The sequence below is a fragment of the Pseudorasbora parva genome, chromosome 5, assembly GCF_024679245.1.
Source record: "Pseudorasbora parva isolate DD20220531a chromosome 5, ASM2467924v1, whole genome shotgun sequence".
In the NCBI taxonomy this organism is placed as follows: Eukaryota; Metazoa; Chordata; class Actinopteri; order Cypriniformes; family Gobionidae; genus Pseudorasbora; species Pseudorasbora parva.
The window spans coordinates 39537583-39553252 of record NC_090176.1 but is presented as its reverse complement, the minus strand read 5'-3'; the positions used below and the strand labels follow the sequence as shown (position 1 = coordinate 39553252).

Sequence of the window (15670 nt, the reverse complement as noted above, 5' to 3'; positions counted from 1 at the left end):
TCTGGAAAAAAAACGATATATATATATATATATATATATATATATATATATATATATATATATATATATATATATATATATATATATATATATATATATATATATATATATTACCTTAGTTAATTTGACATGTCCTCAAATAGAAAGAGACTTCATAAAGAGACTAATGTTTATACTGTTATTTTAAACATATGATTCAATAGTAATTATAATAACTATAAATAATTTCATAACAATACAGGTTCCCTGTAGCCCAATTAGGTCCAAAATAAAAGTGTGGATCCTCACATTCTATATGACTCAAAGAGTGATACTGAACCTGCTTTAAACAGGACAAATGAATAATGTGTTATATCCATAATAGTTTATGAAATATTGCACATGGATAATGGAGGTGGGCAGGGGAAATGGGGGTGGCAGTGATCAGTAAATAAGGACACTTTACCCAAACTACATCGACTTCTACTGGCCCCTCAACTCCAGTAAGAAACGTTTAAAAAACGTTCACTGAATGTTTTCTAATGCTACGTACAGTACATCCTGAAAATAGCCTACGGACAGACAGAATTTCTTTCTTACTGGTTCTGCACAAAGCAAATCCAGTAGTTTATTACTATCAACGCTACCTCTTCATATAACTGCTCTCAGGTAGAACTTATAGCAGAATGGAAATTTCCACTCCAGTCGTTTACATCACATGTAAAACATATAGTATTACCACTCAGATATGATTAAACCAACTATACGAACCCACTGAATGATAAGGATCAAATGCTTTTTGTAACAGTAACTATAATACTGAATCAACACTGCTTTTGTTCTCTCTCTGTGCATTACCAACGCACACATAACACAACACAATTAAAATAATCAAGTCAGATCGCAGAACCGTTGTGATTTGTAATACCAAGAAACGAGTCAAGAAAAATGCAAGTGTCAAGATCAGACAACATTTAAATAACTGTGCTAACGTCAAATATAAGCATTTTCTGGAGCCGTTAATCAATGAAATGGGATTTAGTATTTTTCATTCAAACAAAAAATGACCAATAACAATGAGATGGAGAAGTGTCAAATACAATAGGAAAAAAAAATGATCAAAGTCCATCACACAAACCATCCGCACAAGCAAGTAGTAGTGCACATGCAAAGGCAGAATGCATGATTTGTTCATCTGAGCACTTCACTTCACAATGTAGAAATACAGTGTGTGAACAGCTTTTTGCAAACAGGCTTGATTAAAAAAAATGAAAGAAAAACATGTTTTACAGATTTACTTTAACGCAAAATGAGGAAATGGACTATTATTTGATATTCTATTTGCCTTAGTTCCTGTTTTCCTGCACTGTTTAGTTTACTTGAATTTATTTGTTTCCTTGGTTAAAGGGTTAGTTCACCCAAAAACGAAAATTCTGTCATGAATTACTCACCCTTATGTCATTTCAAACCCGTAAGACCTTCGTTCATCTTCAGAAACTAAATGAAGATATGTTTGATGAAATCCGAGAGCGTTCTGACCCCTTTACAGACCAGCTATTTAAAGGAACTGTATGTAAGAAATGTATTTTAATTAATCATAAAATGGCCCTCATATGTCACTAGACATTAAGAAATCATGTTCATTTCAAATACTTATATCACTGACAACAGTACTCCAGCCAGGATATGGTCATTCAAAAGTTGTTGTTGCAGCCCTCAACTGATGTTGGTGTTGACATGTTGTGTTTTGGCCTGAAGCTCCACCCTCCACCTATCGACCAATCATGAAGTCAGTAGTGTTTCGGCGTCCGGGTTGCCAGCTCTGCTCTAGTTATCACAGCTTCAGCTACAAACGTTCCTGCTGGATCCTGCAGCCTATCTGGCAACCTCGAGTCAGGGGGAGGTGGAGAGGGGATACACCCTATAGTCATTTGAAAGTGATTGCAGTACCAGTTTTGGCCACAATCTTACGCACACTTCCTTTAATGAACACTTTCAAGTTTCAGAAATGTAGTAAAAACATTGTTAAAATAGTCCATTTATGAAGCGACGAGAATACTTTTTCTGTGTAAAAAAAAAAAAAAAAAAAGACTTTATTCAAGTTTCGGTACAGCCTGTGTTAGTCTCCTACGCAGTTTAGGTTGTAAATACAGTACAGTTTCGGAGTCATCATCACACACGTGCATCGTGGTCCTCATGTGAAAAGCATCGGCTGCCGTAGAACTCGAAATCGCTGCACTATTTACAACGGAATCTGTTCTGAAGCGGAACGAAGGTCTAATGGGTTTGAAATATAATTAATGACAGAATTTTGGGCAAACTATCTCTTTAAGTATTAGTATCACCTGTGTATCGTCATGTTTGCGATGTACAACCCCCGGTTTCAGTTGAGTAGTTTGTCAGTTTGTGTTAATTGATTGGGTTGATTTGTTACATCTCCTACTACGTTTCTTCTGCAATCAGTATTACATTTTCAAAATAAAGACTTTGGTTTGCTACTTCTAGGTTTCGGTTGTGTGTGCTGCAAGACAACCCATGACAAAACAATGCATTTCCTTAAACAGCTTGTACGTTGCATCTTAGTCTAATTTTAATTTTAATACTCAGTACCCCCTACAGCAACCAGAACATATACTATTGATCAGGTACACACTAAATAGTTCAAGATTAGTAGTAGTCATAATAGTCAATGAGTGTTTCAGAAAGCTTAATAGGACTATCGTGACTCAATGACAGAATCTCCACTCAGCTGCCACATATTTCAATGAAACACGGTATTGTGCCATTATATAGATATCTCTTTAAAGTTAAAAACAGAAAAAAAGAAAATAATATGGATATAATGAATTCTTTTATGGTTTCTTTAGATTTTTGGGTGACATAGGAGCTGGGTATTTTGACAGATTTCATGATATTCATTAATTTGCTATTACTACCAAGTAATGGAGTAATTTAAAGTGATAAATCCACCTGATACAGCTATTATGGCCTAATTTCTTTGCAAAAGTGGCTGTGTTCGAAAACTTGGGCAGCTGACTTGTTGCCTCGCTACCTTATCAAGGCACCTCAGACTTCTGAGGCAGCGAGAATACATCTGTGCTGCCTTCAAATATCAATCAGTGAACGTAGAGACAGGAAGTGAAGCTAACATTGGACATGAATGTGCCTTGATGCCTTTCTACCTTGGAATGCATCCTTCGAAAGGCAGAATTTTTAAGTTTTCGGACACAGCCAGCATCTTACATTTAGGCCTGGGGAAAGCGCTGAGCGAACTCTAGGCATTATGGTGTGCATAAAAAAGGTCAATTTGTTGCAATATTTTGTATTCTGCTTGAAAAGTGTCTGTTGACCATGTCTGCGGATAGCATCGTTACGAAAATAGACCACGGGAAAAGAAACCTCTTGGATTTTGGCACTTATGAAGCTTTCTGCTTCGTACCTGAGGCTGTCTGGGCCACCAAAAATATAATAAGAGAGGAAAAAACAGACCAGTGAATGCATGACACCTCCCATGGCTACTGAAATCGTGGAAAAAGGCTCTGTGCTGATTGGCTGTTGGCACCGCTGAGCATTTCTGCATGCCGGCACTAGTTCAGGGTGAAAATTAGCATGCCACCACAAAGAGTCCTGCGAATATAGACAGTGCAGGGCTTTGGTTAGCAATTAAATGCAGAGCTTAGGCCTCAACTAGTGGAAATTGGATGGACCATATGGTACTATAGTTCTCACTCCTCCAGGAGAGCATCTTATCTCAACCATTGCAGATAAAATCTGCATCCCCAAATGCCTGACAAAAGATGCTCATGAGCTACAAACAACTGCCTTACATAGATGGACGGGTACTCGGATGTTGGCTTTATTTAAGATGGCCCATAGATGGGAATCTGTGCCGGAGTGAATGCAATGCACTGCATTTTCAGAAAGGGCTTACACAATTACATGAGCGTTATCTCATGAATCTGGCTGTAGTGGTTTGGGGGTTCAGAGTCTGTGCCGCGAGTCGTTACTGTAGCCTCCGGGGGAGCCCCGGTTGCGGTGAGGTTTGTACGCGTCTTGATATGGATCGTGGTAGTCCTCCTCAACAAGAGGGTAATGGTCTCGACTTTGCTGGGAGCTGGAGGACAGGCGGTTATGACTCTTCTTTTGCCTTTCGTTGTTGTGGTAGTTCTCATCCGAAGTCATCAAGCTGCGTCGCTCCATTGGAGAGTTGTCGCTGATGTGATTGCTGTTTTTATTTCTTTGGCTCTGTTGAAAGTTCATAGATATCAGCTGTTTCTACATGTTCTAGTTAGCATATACTGACATATTCTAAACACATTTTCTGGCTAAGTCCCAAGCCTTCACTCACCTGTAGTCCAGAGATGGCTGTGGGGTATGGTGACAGCACAGTGGAGCCCAGGTTGCGGCCCAACAGAGGGTTTAGAGGAGTGCTGAGGGAAGTGTGAGTTGCACGCCAATAGGCTTCCAGAAATTCAGCCAGATGTTCACATGCATCCTCGAGCTGATTCTCATCCAAAATTACGTCAAACATTTCCTAAAGTGGGGCAGGAACAGAAATGTATGTGTTCCTCAGTGTTTTATGATATGTCAAACCCTTAATTTTCAATGTCTTTCATCCAATCAACCACATCCCTCCCTTTTGGCACCCAGTTTTCACAACCCAAATAAATCCCAATTAAAAACAACATTTTTTAACATTCGTCTAATTAATAAATGTTTCACTCAGAAATACACATTCAAAAGTAGCCCAAAAATAGCCGTTACGGACCTGGCCCCACGGTTTGGCACGTATGTGATTCACAGATAAATAAAGTTTAACCATCATAGAGTGAAAATTTAGCAGTTGCACACATTTTGCTTGTCAATTTACCCGTTCAAGAGATTTTAAATGCTGAAAAACAGGAGAAAATATGGACTCATGAGCTGTTATCTATGCGCAGAGCCACACACACACGAAGCACGTGCACACGCAGCAGAGAGAGAGAGAGAGAGAGAGAGAGAGAGAGAGAGAGAGACACCCAAACACTGAAGTGACTCCTCTTTCGCATCTACTTGCCCTTTAACAGACATACACACACAATACCCATCTCAGTAAGTATTCTCCCGGTTATGTCTTAAGTGAATGTAAACACTTGAGAAAGAAACTGGATCAGGATATTTGGTCCATGAATTTGATCTTAAAGTGACAGCAGCCTAATATTCCTGCGGATGTCTGTGCCATTAATGTTAATAAAACTTTAACAAAGCTCTAATTTCTACAGTGAACACAATAGTGTCATTTAACTTTACATTTCTGTACCTGAATACTACTTTTAGACTTTGTAACTCTGTTATGTAGCATTGATCTATGCTTGTAATCTGTGTATGTTTTCTTATTTTTTTAATGAATTCCCTTGTTTTAATAATGTTTGAACTTCATTAGTTAGTCTAGTAGTTTTTGCTGTGGTATCGAAGTACTTTAAATGAGCTTTAAGTAATAAATGAAAAGCAAAAATGATCTGATCCATGACTCATCAACCATAAATGATCCGAACCGTGAGTTTTGTGATCCGTTGCTCCACTATTTAGCAAGGATGCATTAAATTGGTCAAAAGTGACAGCAAAGATATTTATAATTATTACATTTACAAAGATTTCTGTTTCAAATATAAGCAGTTTTTTTAACTTTCTATTAATAAAAGAATTCTGAACAAAATGTACCATGGTTTTCACAAAATTATTAGCAGCACAACTGTTTTCAATGGGCGCTTTTACATGCACGTTCTTAAGCCGATTATGCCTACTAAGCTGACAATTAACATGGTCATGTAAACACGGTAACCCGTTTTCTTTTATTGGAGTAAGGTCATAAACGGCTTAAGCATAAACCGGTCGGGACAGGTAGTTTTTTGCCTCTTACCCCGATTTCACACTGCATGTAAACGCATTAACCTGCTTTCTGTCGGCTTATTACAGTGCACATGTGATAGGAGACAAAAACGCAAATTTAGAGCAGATTTAAATGCATCCAGACAGAGCAAGCTAGCGTTTTGCATGAAATAAGGACATATATCACAAACACAGACTCTTTTAAGACCTAGAAAATTGTAAAGATGTGTTCTCTTCTCATGCTGTAGAAGTAGATGAGGTTTAGTCAAAATGCTGAATCTGTAACTTCATGAGGGATAATATAGGCCGTATCTCCCGCTGATACAGTGCACACTTTATTTAACATCACAACTGATGTAACATTTGGAAAACTCTGAGTCAGACGGAAATTATTATTTTTGACGTCACTACAAGGAAATAACCCGGTTTATTAATAAAGTACTCGCTTTACTTGCATTGTCAGTTTACTGATTTGCATCTAAACGGGGAAAACTGGTTATTTCAATTGATCAGTTATCAGCTTACTGGTGTGCATGTAAACGCGCCTACTGATTTCATGATTTCTGAAGGATCATGTGACACTGAAGACTGTAGTAATGATGCTGAAAATTCAGCTTTGGATTACAGGAATACATTAAATTTTAAAATATTAAAATGGAAAACAAATATTTTGAATTGCAATTATATTTCACAATATTACTGTTTTTACTGTATGTTTAATCAAATAAAGGCAGTCTTGGTGAGCATAAGAGGCTTCTTTAATTATTATTTTTTAAATCTTACTGATTTCAAACTTTTGAGCAGTAGAGCATATCAGATTATGAAAGTGAAAAGGGTTCTCTAAAGAGAAGAATCGCACCATGTTCAGATTACTCTGGATACTCACTGGAGGACACTGTGCTAATTTGTCTGCCGCCACCAATTGTACATTTAAATGCTTGCTCTGAGACTTCCCACGTGATTTGATCAGCCGTTGCAATACCTGCAAGCAGACACAATATTACTGTTGAAGACAGAGACAATAATATCATTCAGCTAGCAGATACTGTTAGTACTTCTTTAGGGTCTTTGTTAAAGAGAGATGCAAAGGGAATGGTAAAATGACTGATACCTTGGGAGAAGACACTTTGACATGGACAATAATGGGAGCTAAAGAAGTCTTGATGAGCTGGGCTGGATGGTTGATCGTGTCAGCATCCAACACAACCAGCTGAAGGGATCGGGCCAATTCAAAGATTCGCTCAATCTCACTCTGCACCTCCGCTGTCAGAAAGAGGAAACATTTACAAAAACCAAGTGTCAGCAGGACAACCCAGCTAACAGGGAAAGTTTTTTTTCCGAGACCTTTTAGTTGGATGTTCATCTAAAGTTTTTCAATGTTTCAGAATGTTCAGAGAACAATCAAAAGTAATGTTTCCATAATATATGCAAAATGACTAAATGTTTCCTTAGAAGGTAAGTTCACCAAAAAACTTAAGTTGTGTCATTAATTATTTTGTATCACCCTCATGTCATTCCAAATCTTCAGAACACAAATAAAGATATTTTTGATGAAATCTGAGACCTTTCTGATCCCACATAGACTGCAACGTTATTACTCGTTTTAAGACCCAGAAAGGTAGTAAAGATATTGTTAAAATAGCCCTGAAATAATATAAAATAGTTGTGAAGCAATGACAATGATTCAATTAGGGCATTTAAGTAACTATTATAAACATTTAAAAAAAACATTACTGGTGTGCATCTTGAGACAAAACAATGGCACTGATTTATAAACGTGCATTTTAGTCAAGGACTAGCTCAAGTATTGTCTGTGAAAGCGGGGGAGCATTCCAACTTAATGGGAACTGTTGTGGATATGGTTTGACACTATGTTTGATTAAGTTTTTATTGATATATATATATATAACACAACAGGAACATTAGAAAAAAAGTTATAAGGTTTCTTCTTTTTGGCTGGGAACATGTTGATTTATTAAACATTTTTAATATCAAAGGGAAATTAAAATTCTGTCACCATTTAGTCACACTCAACTTGTTTCAAACCTGACTTACTTTCTTCTCTGGAACAAAAAAGAAAAGATATTTTGAAGAAAACTTTCAGTCCCATTGACATCCATTGAAATGTTTTTCCATATAATGGAAATCAATGGGAACCAAAACTGTTGGGTTACCAATATTATTAACATAAAATGTTTTTGTATGTTCCGCAGAAGATAGAAAATCATTAATCTTTGAAACAACATGAGAGTTTTTGGTGGACTGTCCATTTAAACTAACTTTTAGTAATAAACATTCAGTTAGAATCAATGGCTCAATGGTAGTTAAAAAGGATCTGACATACCCAGGTTGGATCTGGTGTTGGATCTCTCAATGATGGCTCTCTTACTTGGGTTATTCAGCACAGACCTCTTGGCTAAAGAGATATCTGCGGTTACTCTTGTGATTGATATCCTGAAATTATTAAATAAATATGGTGAAATCTATCACATTGACAATATATTAAAAATTCACAAAACATTAAAAGTTGTTCCTCACCTGCCTTCAAACCTGTGTTTCAGGAAGTCAAAGAGTGCTTTCTGCATCATATCTGTCACCTGTGTTCAAACCCATGAGGATAGGAGAGTAAACACAATGAACACACTATTTGAAAGATTTATTAAGAAACAATGGGAAACATCTACTGTACTTTAACAGCAACACAAATGTGCAGTCTGTCTTAATGTTTTGAGAAGGAGCAGATGACATATATGCTTGCATAAAGAAAATGAAATGAGCAAACAGCTGTTTAGCGTTCATAGATCAATCATAATATACACTTCAAGCCTTACATGCCTTGAGATCTAGTCTCTAATATTCAGATGGTGCATGTTAACACACTTGTCACACTGATTTCTGAGAGGGTGGTTGTTTTTTCTGTTTCTAATTTCAAACCATGCTCCATTTTTGAGACTGGCATGTTGTACCCAGAAGGTTGTTGCCTTGGCAACTCTGCTTGGAGATGATGACTGCTATTTAGTGACAAACCGACATCCCCTCTTGCTCGCCACTTAAGAAGTGATGCCCTGGTTACCATGTCTAAATATATACACACACACACACCATAGGGATTGGGGGAGACCTACCTCATATCCCTTAAGCGAAGGGCCAACTAACACCACTGGCCTCATGGAAGGAACCACATCGTATGGAGGAATGTGCTCTGCCTGCAATATAACAGCGATTTAAAAGTGAAATAATATTTATTTACACTAAAATAACCCCATACTGATTACTGCATGAACACAGCAATGCCTCGAAATAGCAATCTGTTACAATAGTAGGGGCATTTTACAGGATTTATAAAATTGACAAATGAAAGACAGTGAACTCACCACTTTCTGTTTCTGTTTACCTGGGATGGTGGAAAAGAGGATTTTAAAAAAGCTGATTTTTAAACCGAGCCAACAAATACTGTACATCAAAATCAGATGCATATTTATTTTATTTAAATTGATTTAAAGTTCTAAAATAAAACAATATAATAAAAAACATTCAACATTTTTTTAAATGCCTAGCATTTCTCTTCCATGGGTTTACAGTTTTTCTCAGTCGCTTTGGTACATTTCTCAGAATAGAATTGAAATTCTCAAAACTACAATTTCAATATTCACATCATTGTGTCACTTTTGAACATACAAAAATCAGTTTCTAATTTCTTTGAAAAAGTTGCAAATGCTTTGGTACATCCATTCAAGTGATTATGTACAATTCTCTGCTGTTTCCTGAATTATCAATTGCTTATGTCATGTTGATCAAAATGTATTATAATGGTTCTCTGTTGAAAAGTATCACCCCCCTCAACATTTAGGCATTAGTCTTATTGACAACATGACTAAGCAATTTGGCTGTCTTATCCGTAGACAATGACACAAGGACTTGTCATTCTGATGGCACTGACATGTTCATTGACACAGATATTTACTTCTGAGAGATGAAATAAGGACTTTGAGCAAGTTTGAGGAAGAGACTGGCTTTTGCAGGTAATCCATGGTGTTTTGCTATTTGTACGAATTGTTTTGAGACTTACTGTTTTGCAAATTTCGAGGATGAAGCGACTGATGAAAACTGTAATATAATACTACAGTACATTTTCTATAATAATCTGTTCTATATAATCACTGCTATTGGAAAATATCCATTCATTCCCAAATTTCTCTGGAAATTGTTATAAAATCAGCCTAAAAATCTAAGTTTTCAGTACAGGTGAAGACTGAAGCTGACCTGCAGAAGCAGGGTTGGGCTTGAAGGTGCCAGACACCATTTCACCCAGACTGGAAGAGGAGTTCCCACTGGACTTCCTGTGGGGGCGCGATAAAGAAAAGAGCATGGTGTTAATTAAAGACTGTTGCGGTGTTCGAAATCGCCCCCTATACCCTCATTCAATGTTCCCTACATTATACATATTCTTACTAATTGGAACATACCATATTTCTATGGACAAAATGTATCTAAAAATAGTGAAGTGGAAACACTTCATTGTAAAATGAGCTGCTGCTGCAAAGGTGTGTGATCCAAGCGTCCAGAACATGAGAATTCTTTATTGTAAGCTTCAAGGTAATGAATTAGCATTTAACATACCCTGTCATGTTCTTTGACAGATGTGTGTGCGTCCTCAGCACAACAATTTGTGTAAAAATGTTTGTACATCTGTAAATGTTACTAATTCACGCGAGTATTGCCATTTTGCATGAAAGCACGTCCTCCTAACATTCTTCAGACTTCACTAAATGAGAGTGCTACAGATGCACTTTATTAAATTGCCGCGTATTCCATTGGGCGTATGTTCAATTCGCTATTTCAATTTGCGCAATTTGAAGGGTAATGGAAACGCGGCCAGTGTTAGTCTACTCAATTGCTTCCTCATGACACATAGCAACACAGCTAAAAGTATTCCTGATATGTATTTTTATTGTAAGTAGCCTACTTATACCTGCTGAGACGTGACTCCCCAAGCACTCTCAAGAGCTGTTTGTGATCTTTGAGTTGGGGAAGGCGTGAAGCACGAAAGTGGTGTTTGCAAGGTTGTTTGAAAATATGCTTAATTTTTTTTTAATTTCCACTTGGTGCCAATAATATCACAAAAACTACACACTTCACCTTTAAGGTCTGGTGTTACACTCATTGCTGTCGTATTCTCCTGTCTTACCCGTGGAAGCGGCCCCTTTTTTGCTCCTGCTGTAAGCGGATGTTCTCCAATTTTAAGGGACTGGGAATGAAACCGATATCACAACCTTCCTTCACCAGTCGCCCAATCCACCAGTCGTTGTTGTACTTCTGTGGAAACACAGAGAAGATAAAGGAACATGTTTAAAGTCCATTTATAAATGTTCTACAATATGTGGAGACAGCCAGACAGCCTCTCATTAAATAAATGCCTTCTTCACCTCCTTGATGTGAAGGAAGTCTTTTACATCAAAGGAAATGGCAGTGCCAGCGACAGGGACATCCTCATCTAGGGCACCGCAGTAGCTGACATTTGTCCTCACAGCGAAGGCCACTGCTTTGGCCTGAGACAGATATAAAGTGCATAGTGATGAATGGCATAGCAGTGCTGTTTCAATTACTACAAATCTGGCTCTCAAGCAACCCAATAACAAAAAACTAATTTCATTATAAAATGTTTTAAAGAGGACCTATTATGCCCCTTTTTAAAGTCTACAAGAATAGGGTTTCATGCTTGAATGTTAACCCCCCCCCCCCATTATTTTTCACATATTTTACATGGTTGCAGCACCTCTCTTCCCAGTCTGTCAGTAATACTCTTTGCATGCCTTTATAAAGCCCCTCCGAAAAGCGCAATCTGCTCTGATTGGTCAGATTGGTCAGTGTTGTGATCAAGCAGCAACTTGAAGCCAGTTTCTCTTGAAGCCAGTACGGAAATGACTTAAACTGCAATTCATCTACTGGTCGCTAAGGACAGGCTCCAAAAGGGAGCAGAATCTAATTAAGCTCCATGTTAATGTGCCCAACAGCAGAAAAAAAGCATGTTTACAGCTTGGTACAAATTGTGGTTTTGGTCTATAAGGCAACTTTTTCCCTTCATGAAAACTGTGAGGGGGTGAATTTTCTTTTTATAACTCAATCATCTACATTATATAAAGCCTTAAAGTTTTGCTTAATTAATGGCGTGGCTACTTTGATTGACAGGTGGATAGTCGTTTGTCTGCTGTCTGTTAGTAAACGTGCCAGCTCAACTCTGCCCACATCATGGACACTATGTCCATTTTCTTTTCTTTTTACAGTCTATGGTTATGATAAGTCATCCACTTTGGGCATGTTTCGGAAATATCATGCCACTTATGATAAACATGAGTTTTATCACAAAACTAACACAACTCAACCAGGCCTCATCCCTTTTTTTGGGGGTGTGAATTACTTAAACAAGGAATATTGTGACTAGGGTTGGGAACGGAACTCTGTACGTTTAAGTGCACCGACTGAATTACGTCGGTACTACCAAGTACCGATTTACATTAAGTTAATTGGTGCCAAATTTCAGTACGAGAGCCGCTTTGCGAGTCACTTCATGAGCATTTTACAATTTCATTTGAGAAAACTATCGTCATCATAAACACACAGAAACTCAAAGGTCTACATGGCAACCCACCAAATTAAAAGTTTGGTTTAACTTGACAAATATATTACTATTGTACAGCAGAAATTAGATAATAATAATATTAATATTAATGTAATCATAATCTAAACTTTCTTTTTTAAGTAATAATCAAAATAAATTCTTCTATGTTGTACCAACACTTCTATAAATTACTTACTTTACAGTTTCTTTTAGAGTTATTGAGGTAAATATCCCTAAAGTACCAAAAAAAAAAATTTACCGTCTAGTACAGGTACAAGTACCGGTTAAAATGTGAATGGTACCCAACCCTAATTGTGACGTGAATGTTCCCAGAAGAAAACTTAAGACTACAACTGAGGCGTCTCAGGGAGATAAAAAATGGTGTTAACTGATATTGGGAATAACTCCCTTTGGAGTGGACTTTGTGCTTTGTAACTTTGCAGACATTTTTCATACTCAAACAGCAACATTACACACTAAAGGAAGTTGAAAATGTAAAAAAAAATTATAATAGGACCGCTTTCAATATTTGGTATGTCAAAAAAAGAGAGGCATAAATACAGGTATAGCTCTGGTTAAGACAGTCTGACCTTTGCCCTCTCCAGCTGAACGGCGGCCTGCTGTTCTTTCTCCTGCCTGCCGCCCTGCTCCTCATCCAGAGAGACATCTGAGTCAGATGGTCTGCTAGTGTAGGAATCAGCGGAACCCTGCACACACATGTCAATACCTATCAATTTATTGTCATACCCACAAATCCATCGTTTAAAAAGACTTATGTAAAACAATGCCAAAAATCATAAAACCTATCAAGATGGTTTACAATGGATGTATGCTACACTAAACAAAGGCGCTAAACAAAGCTAAAGTGTTTAGCCTTTACTTTGCTCTTGTATTATGCACTCACTTTAATTATTTTATCCAAATAGGTTTAGTCAGTATTGAAACGTTTTGTTTTAACTTCATTGCAGTGCATCAAGCAGAAGCTGATAGTTTCATGATTAAGGGTAGGAAAAAAGGTTATGTAAACCCTTACAGCACAGATAGCCTTCAAAATAGAAGTAGCAGTGATAGTGAAATGGCACATTATCAAGGAGAAAATGTGATGAGCATAAATGTCTTTATGAGATAGGGAGGGAGTTTAAATGATGGGTAAGATGAGTACTTTGTTATATTTCTTCAACCATAGAATAAAAAACAGAGCTTTTGATTTAAAAAAATATATAATACTGTAATTATCATATACTAATGTTCAAAGGTTTGGGATCATTAAAAAGAATTGAGACCCTTTTTTAACATTAGTTAATTTAACAAACAATATTAATGTTTGTTGTATTTTTGATCAGATTTATGCAGCCTTGGTGAGCATAAGAGACTTCTTTCAAAAACATCAATAAATATTACCGAACCCAAAAAAATCTATGAAATGATAAATGATACAAGTAAAATACTAGGAATTCCTCCATAACAATCAGTGACAAGGCACAGAAAAAAGGCAATTCCCAGTTTACATTCTGAGGAACCTGAAATCATGAATAACACATTCTTTTTAAACGCTTCATACATTATCACAAACAGGCTACAAGGCAGATGTGACACTTATGCATCCAAGTCCTTATAAGAGTCCAGTAAACAGGTCTGATGCAGACTTCACAGTGTTTGTAAAGCTGAGAAATGCAGTCAACTGAACATGTGCAGGTGTTAATACACAGACTCATGGAGGCATTGAAGGAAACAGGACAGGATCAAAGGCAAAGTGATTGAAGCTGACAACCTTGGTCAAGTGATTATACTGTAAACGATTCCTGGGAATGAGAAAGAGAAAGAGAGAATGGATCAATAGTCGCACAAAAAAAGACAAACTCAACACGATCTCTTTAATATCTTTATTTCTACAGCTGAAGAGCAACGAGAGCATTAAATGGAGAGCAAATCTGCTTCTCAACAGTTCTTTGATTAATCACAAACTATCCTCAGATTAACAAAAAACATTCTTCAATCCAACATCAGGGATTTAAATATAGATTTCTACATTTACATTCTCAGATACATTTCTCATCAAATTCTACCAAGAAAAAAACATATTGCTATGAACTATATCATCCACATTCATTTACTTACTAATTGTGTCTTTTTATTTCACCAAGAGAACTACTTCAAAGCTGATTTTACACAACATAGTCTTTTAGTTTCATTGAACAGCAGGAAACTACTGACAGACCAATATACAGATGGACCATCAGAAGGAATATCCTAGATATAAGCCTCACGTTAAGTGTGATGAAGTATTGAGGAGTCTGTCAAGAACAGAATGGCACTTTACTGAGACACATTGAATGCAAGAGCAATGTGCTTTAATCTCCTAATCAAAAGATTGTGCTCAAAGCCAACAGATGCCTTGAAGGTTCATTAACCCTATAGTTGTGTCCCATAAGAACATCTATCCACTAATCCTATAATCCACTATAGTATTCTCTTTATCACTGTGATACAGTTATCCAGCATCTAATACAGCCCTTCTTCCCACCAGCAATTACTGTGTATATGACATTAAAGGAATGTTATATCTATCTACGGAATCTGTGACACATGGCACATATAAAAATGTATATTAATGCACTTGAAATGCGTATAAAGTCAATTTGTATAAGTCAATAGCCCCTTTCACACATACAGTCTTTACCGGGATTGCTGTGTGAAAGAGGCTATTGAGCCCGCCTAAATGATATTCCATCTCAGACCCCCTAAATAATAAAAATAAATCTGTCACTTCAATCTTGTTGAAAACAGAAATCGGGGTAATATATCTAAATCGCTTTACAAGTCGTTGAAAAACATTGAAGTTTATTTCATTATGCATTATTATGTCCTTTATATACAATACATGCATTCATATTGTTGTATCAATTTTATTTTATGCTCCAGTCAAAATATTAAAAAAAGGATAATAATATAAAGGTGGTATTAGCTAAAAGGTTAGTTCGCCCCAAAATTTTAAAGGTGTCATGAACTGGCTTTTTTATTTTTTACAAAGATTATTACAAATATCTAATGGTATTTGTGTGGTTTTTACATTTAAACACATCACAACCAATAAGTAATAGGCTATTTTCTACACTGGTTTTGATGCTCTCTCCAAAATGCTGGGTTTTGATGGGTGTGCCACACTGGAAACTTGGAAGTAAACGCCCATGGCTAGGATTAGAT

General features: G+C 36.8%; 1 protein-coding gene across 1 annotated transcript in view; it reads right to left on the bottom strand.

The window, feature by feature from the left end:
- Positions 1-119: 119 nt before the first annotated feature.
- cacnb4a (calcium channel, voltage-dependent, beta 4a subunit) overlaps positions 120-15670 on the bottom strand; it is a 42432-nt gene continuing 26881 nt past the window's right edge. Inside the window, exons 3-14 of the mRNA XM_067444257.1 lie at positions 13057-13173; positions 11274-11396; positions 11036-11163; positions 10111-10187; positions 9222-9241; positions 8973-9053; positions 8386-8444; positions 8192-8301; positions 6959-7110; positions 6734-6829; positions 4328-4513; positions 120-4224 (exon numbers count right to left, since the gene is read on the bottom strand). Coding sequence (XP_067300358.1) covers positions 3961-4224; positions 4328-4513; positions 6734-6829; positions 6959-7110; positions 8192-8301; positions 8386-8444; positions 8973-9053; positions 9222-9241; positions 10111-10187; positions 11036-11163; positions 11274-11396; positions 13057-13173 — 1413 coding nt within the window. The 3' untranslated portion in view covers positions 120-3960. The remainder of the gene's footprint in view (positions 4225-4327; positions 4514-6733; positions 6830-6958; positions 7111-8191; positions 8302-8385; positions 8445-8972; positions 9054-9221; positions 9242-10110; positions 10188-11035; positions 11164-11273; positions 11397-13056; positions 13174-15670) is intronic.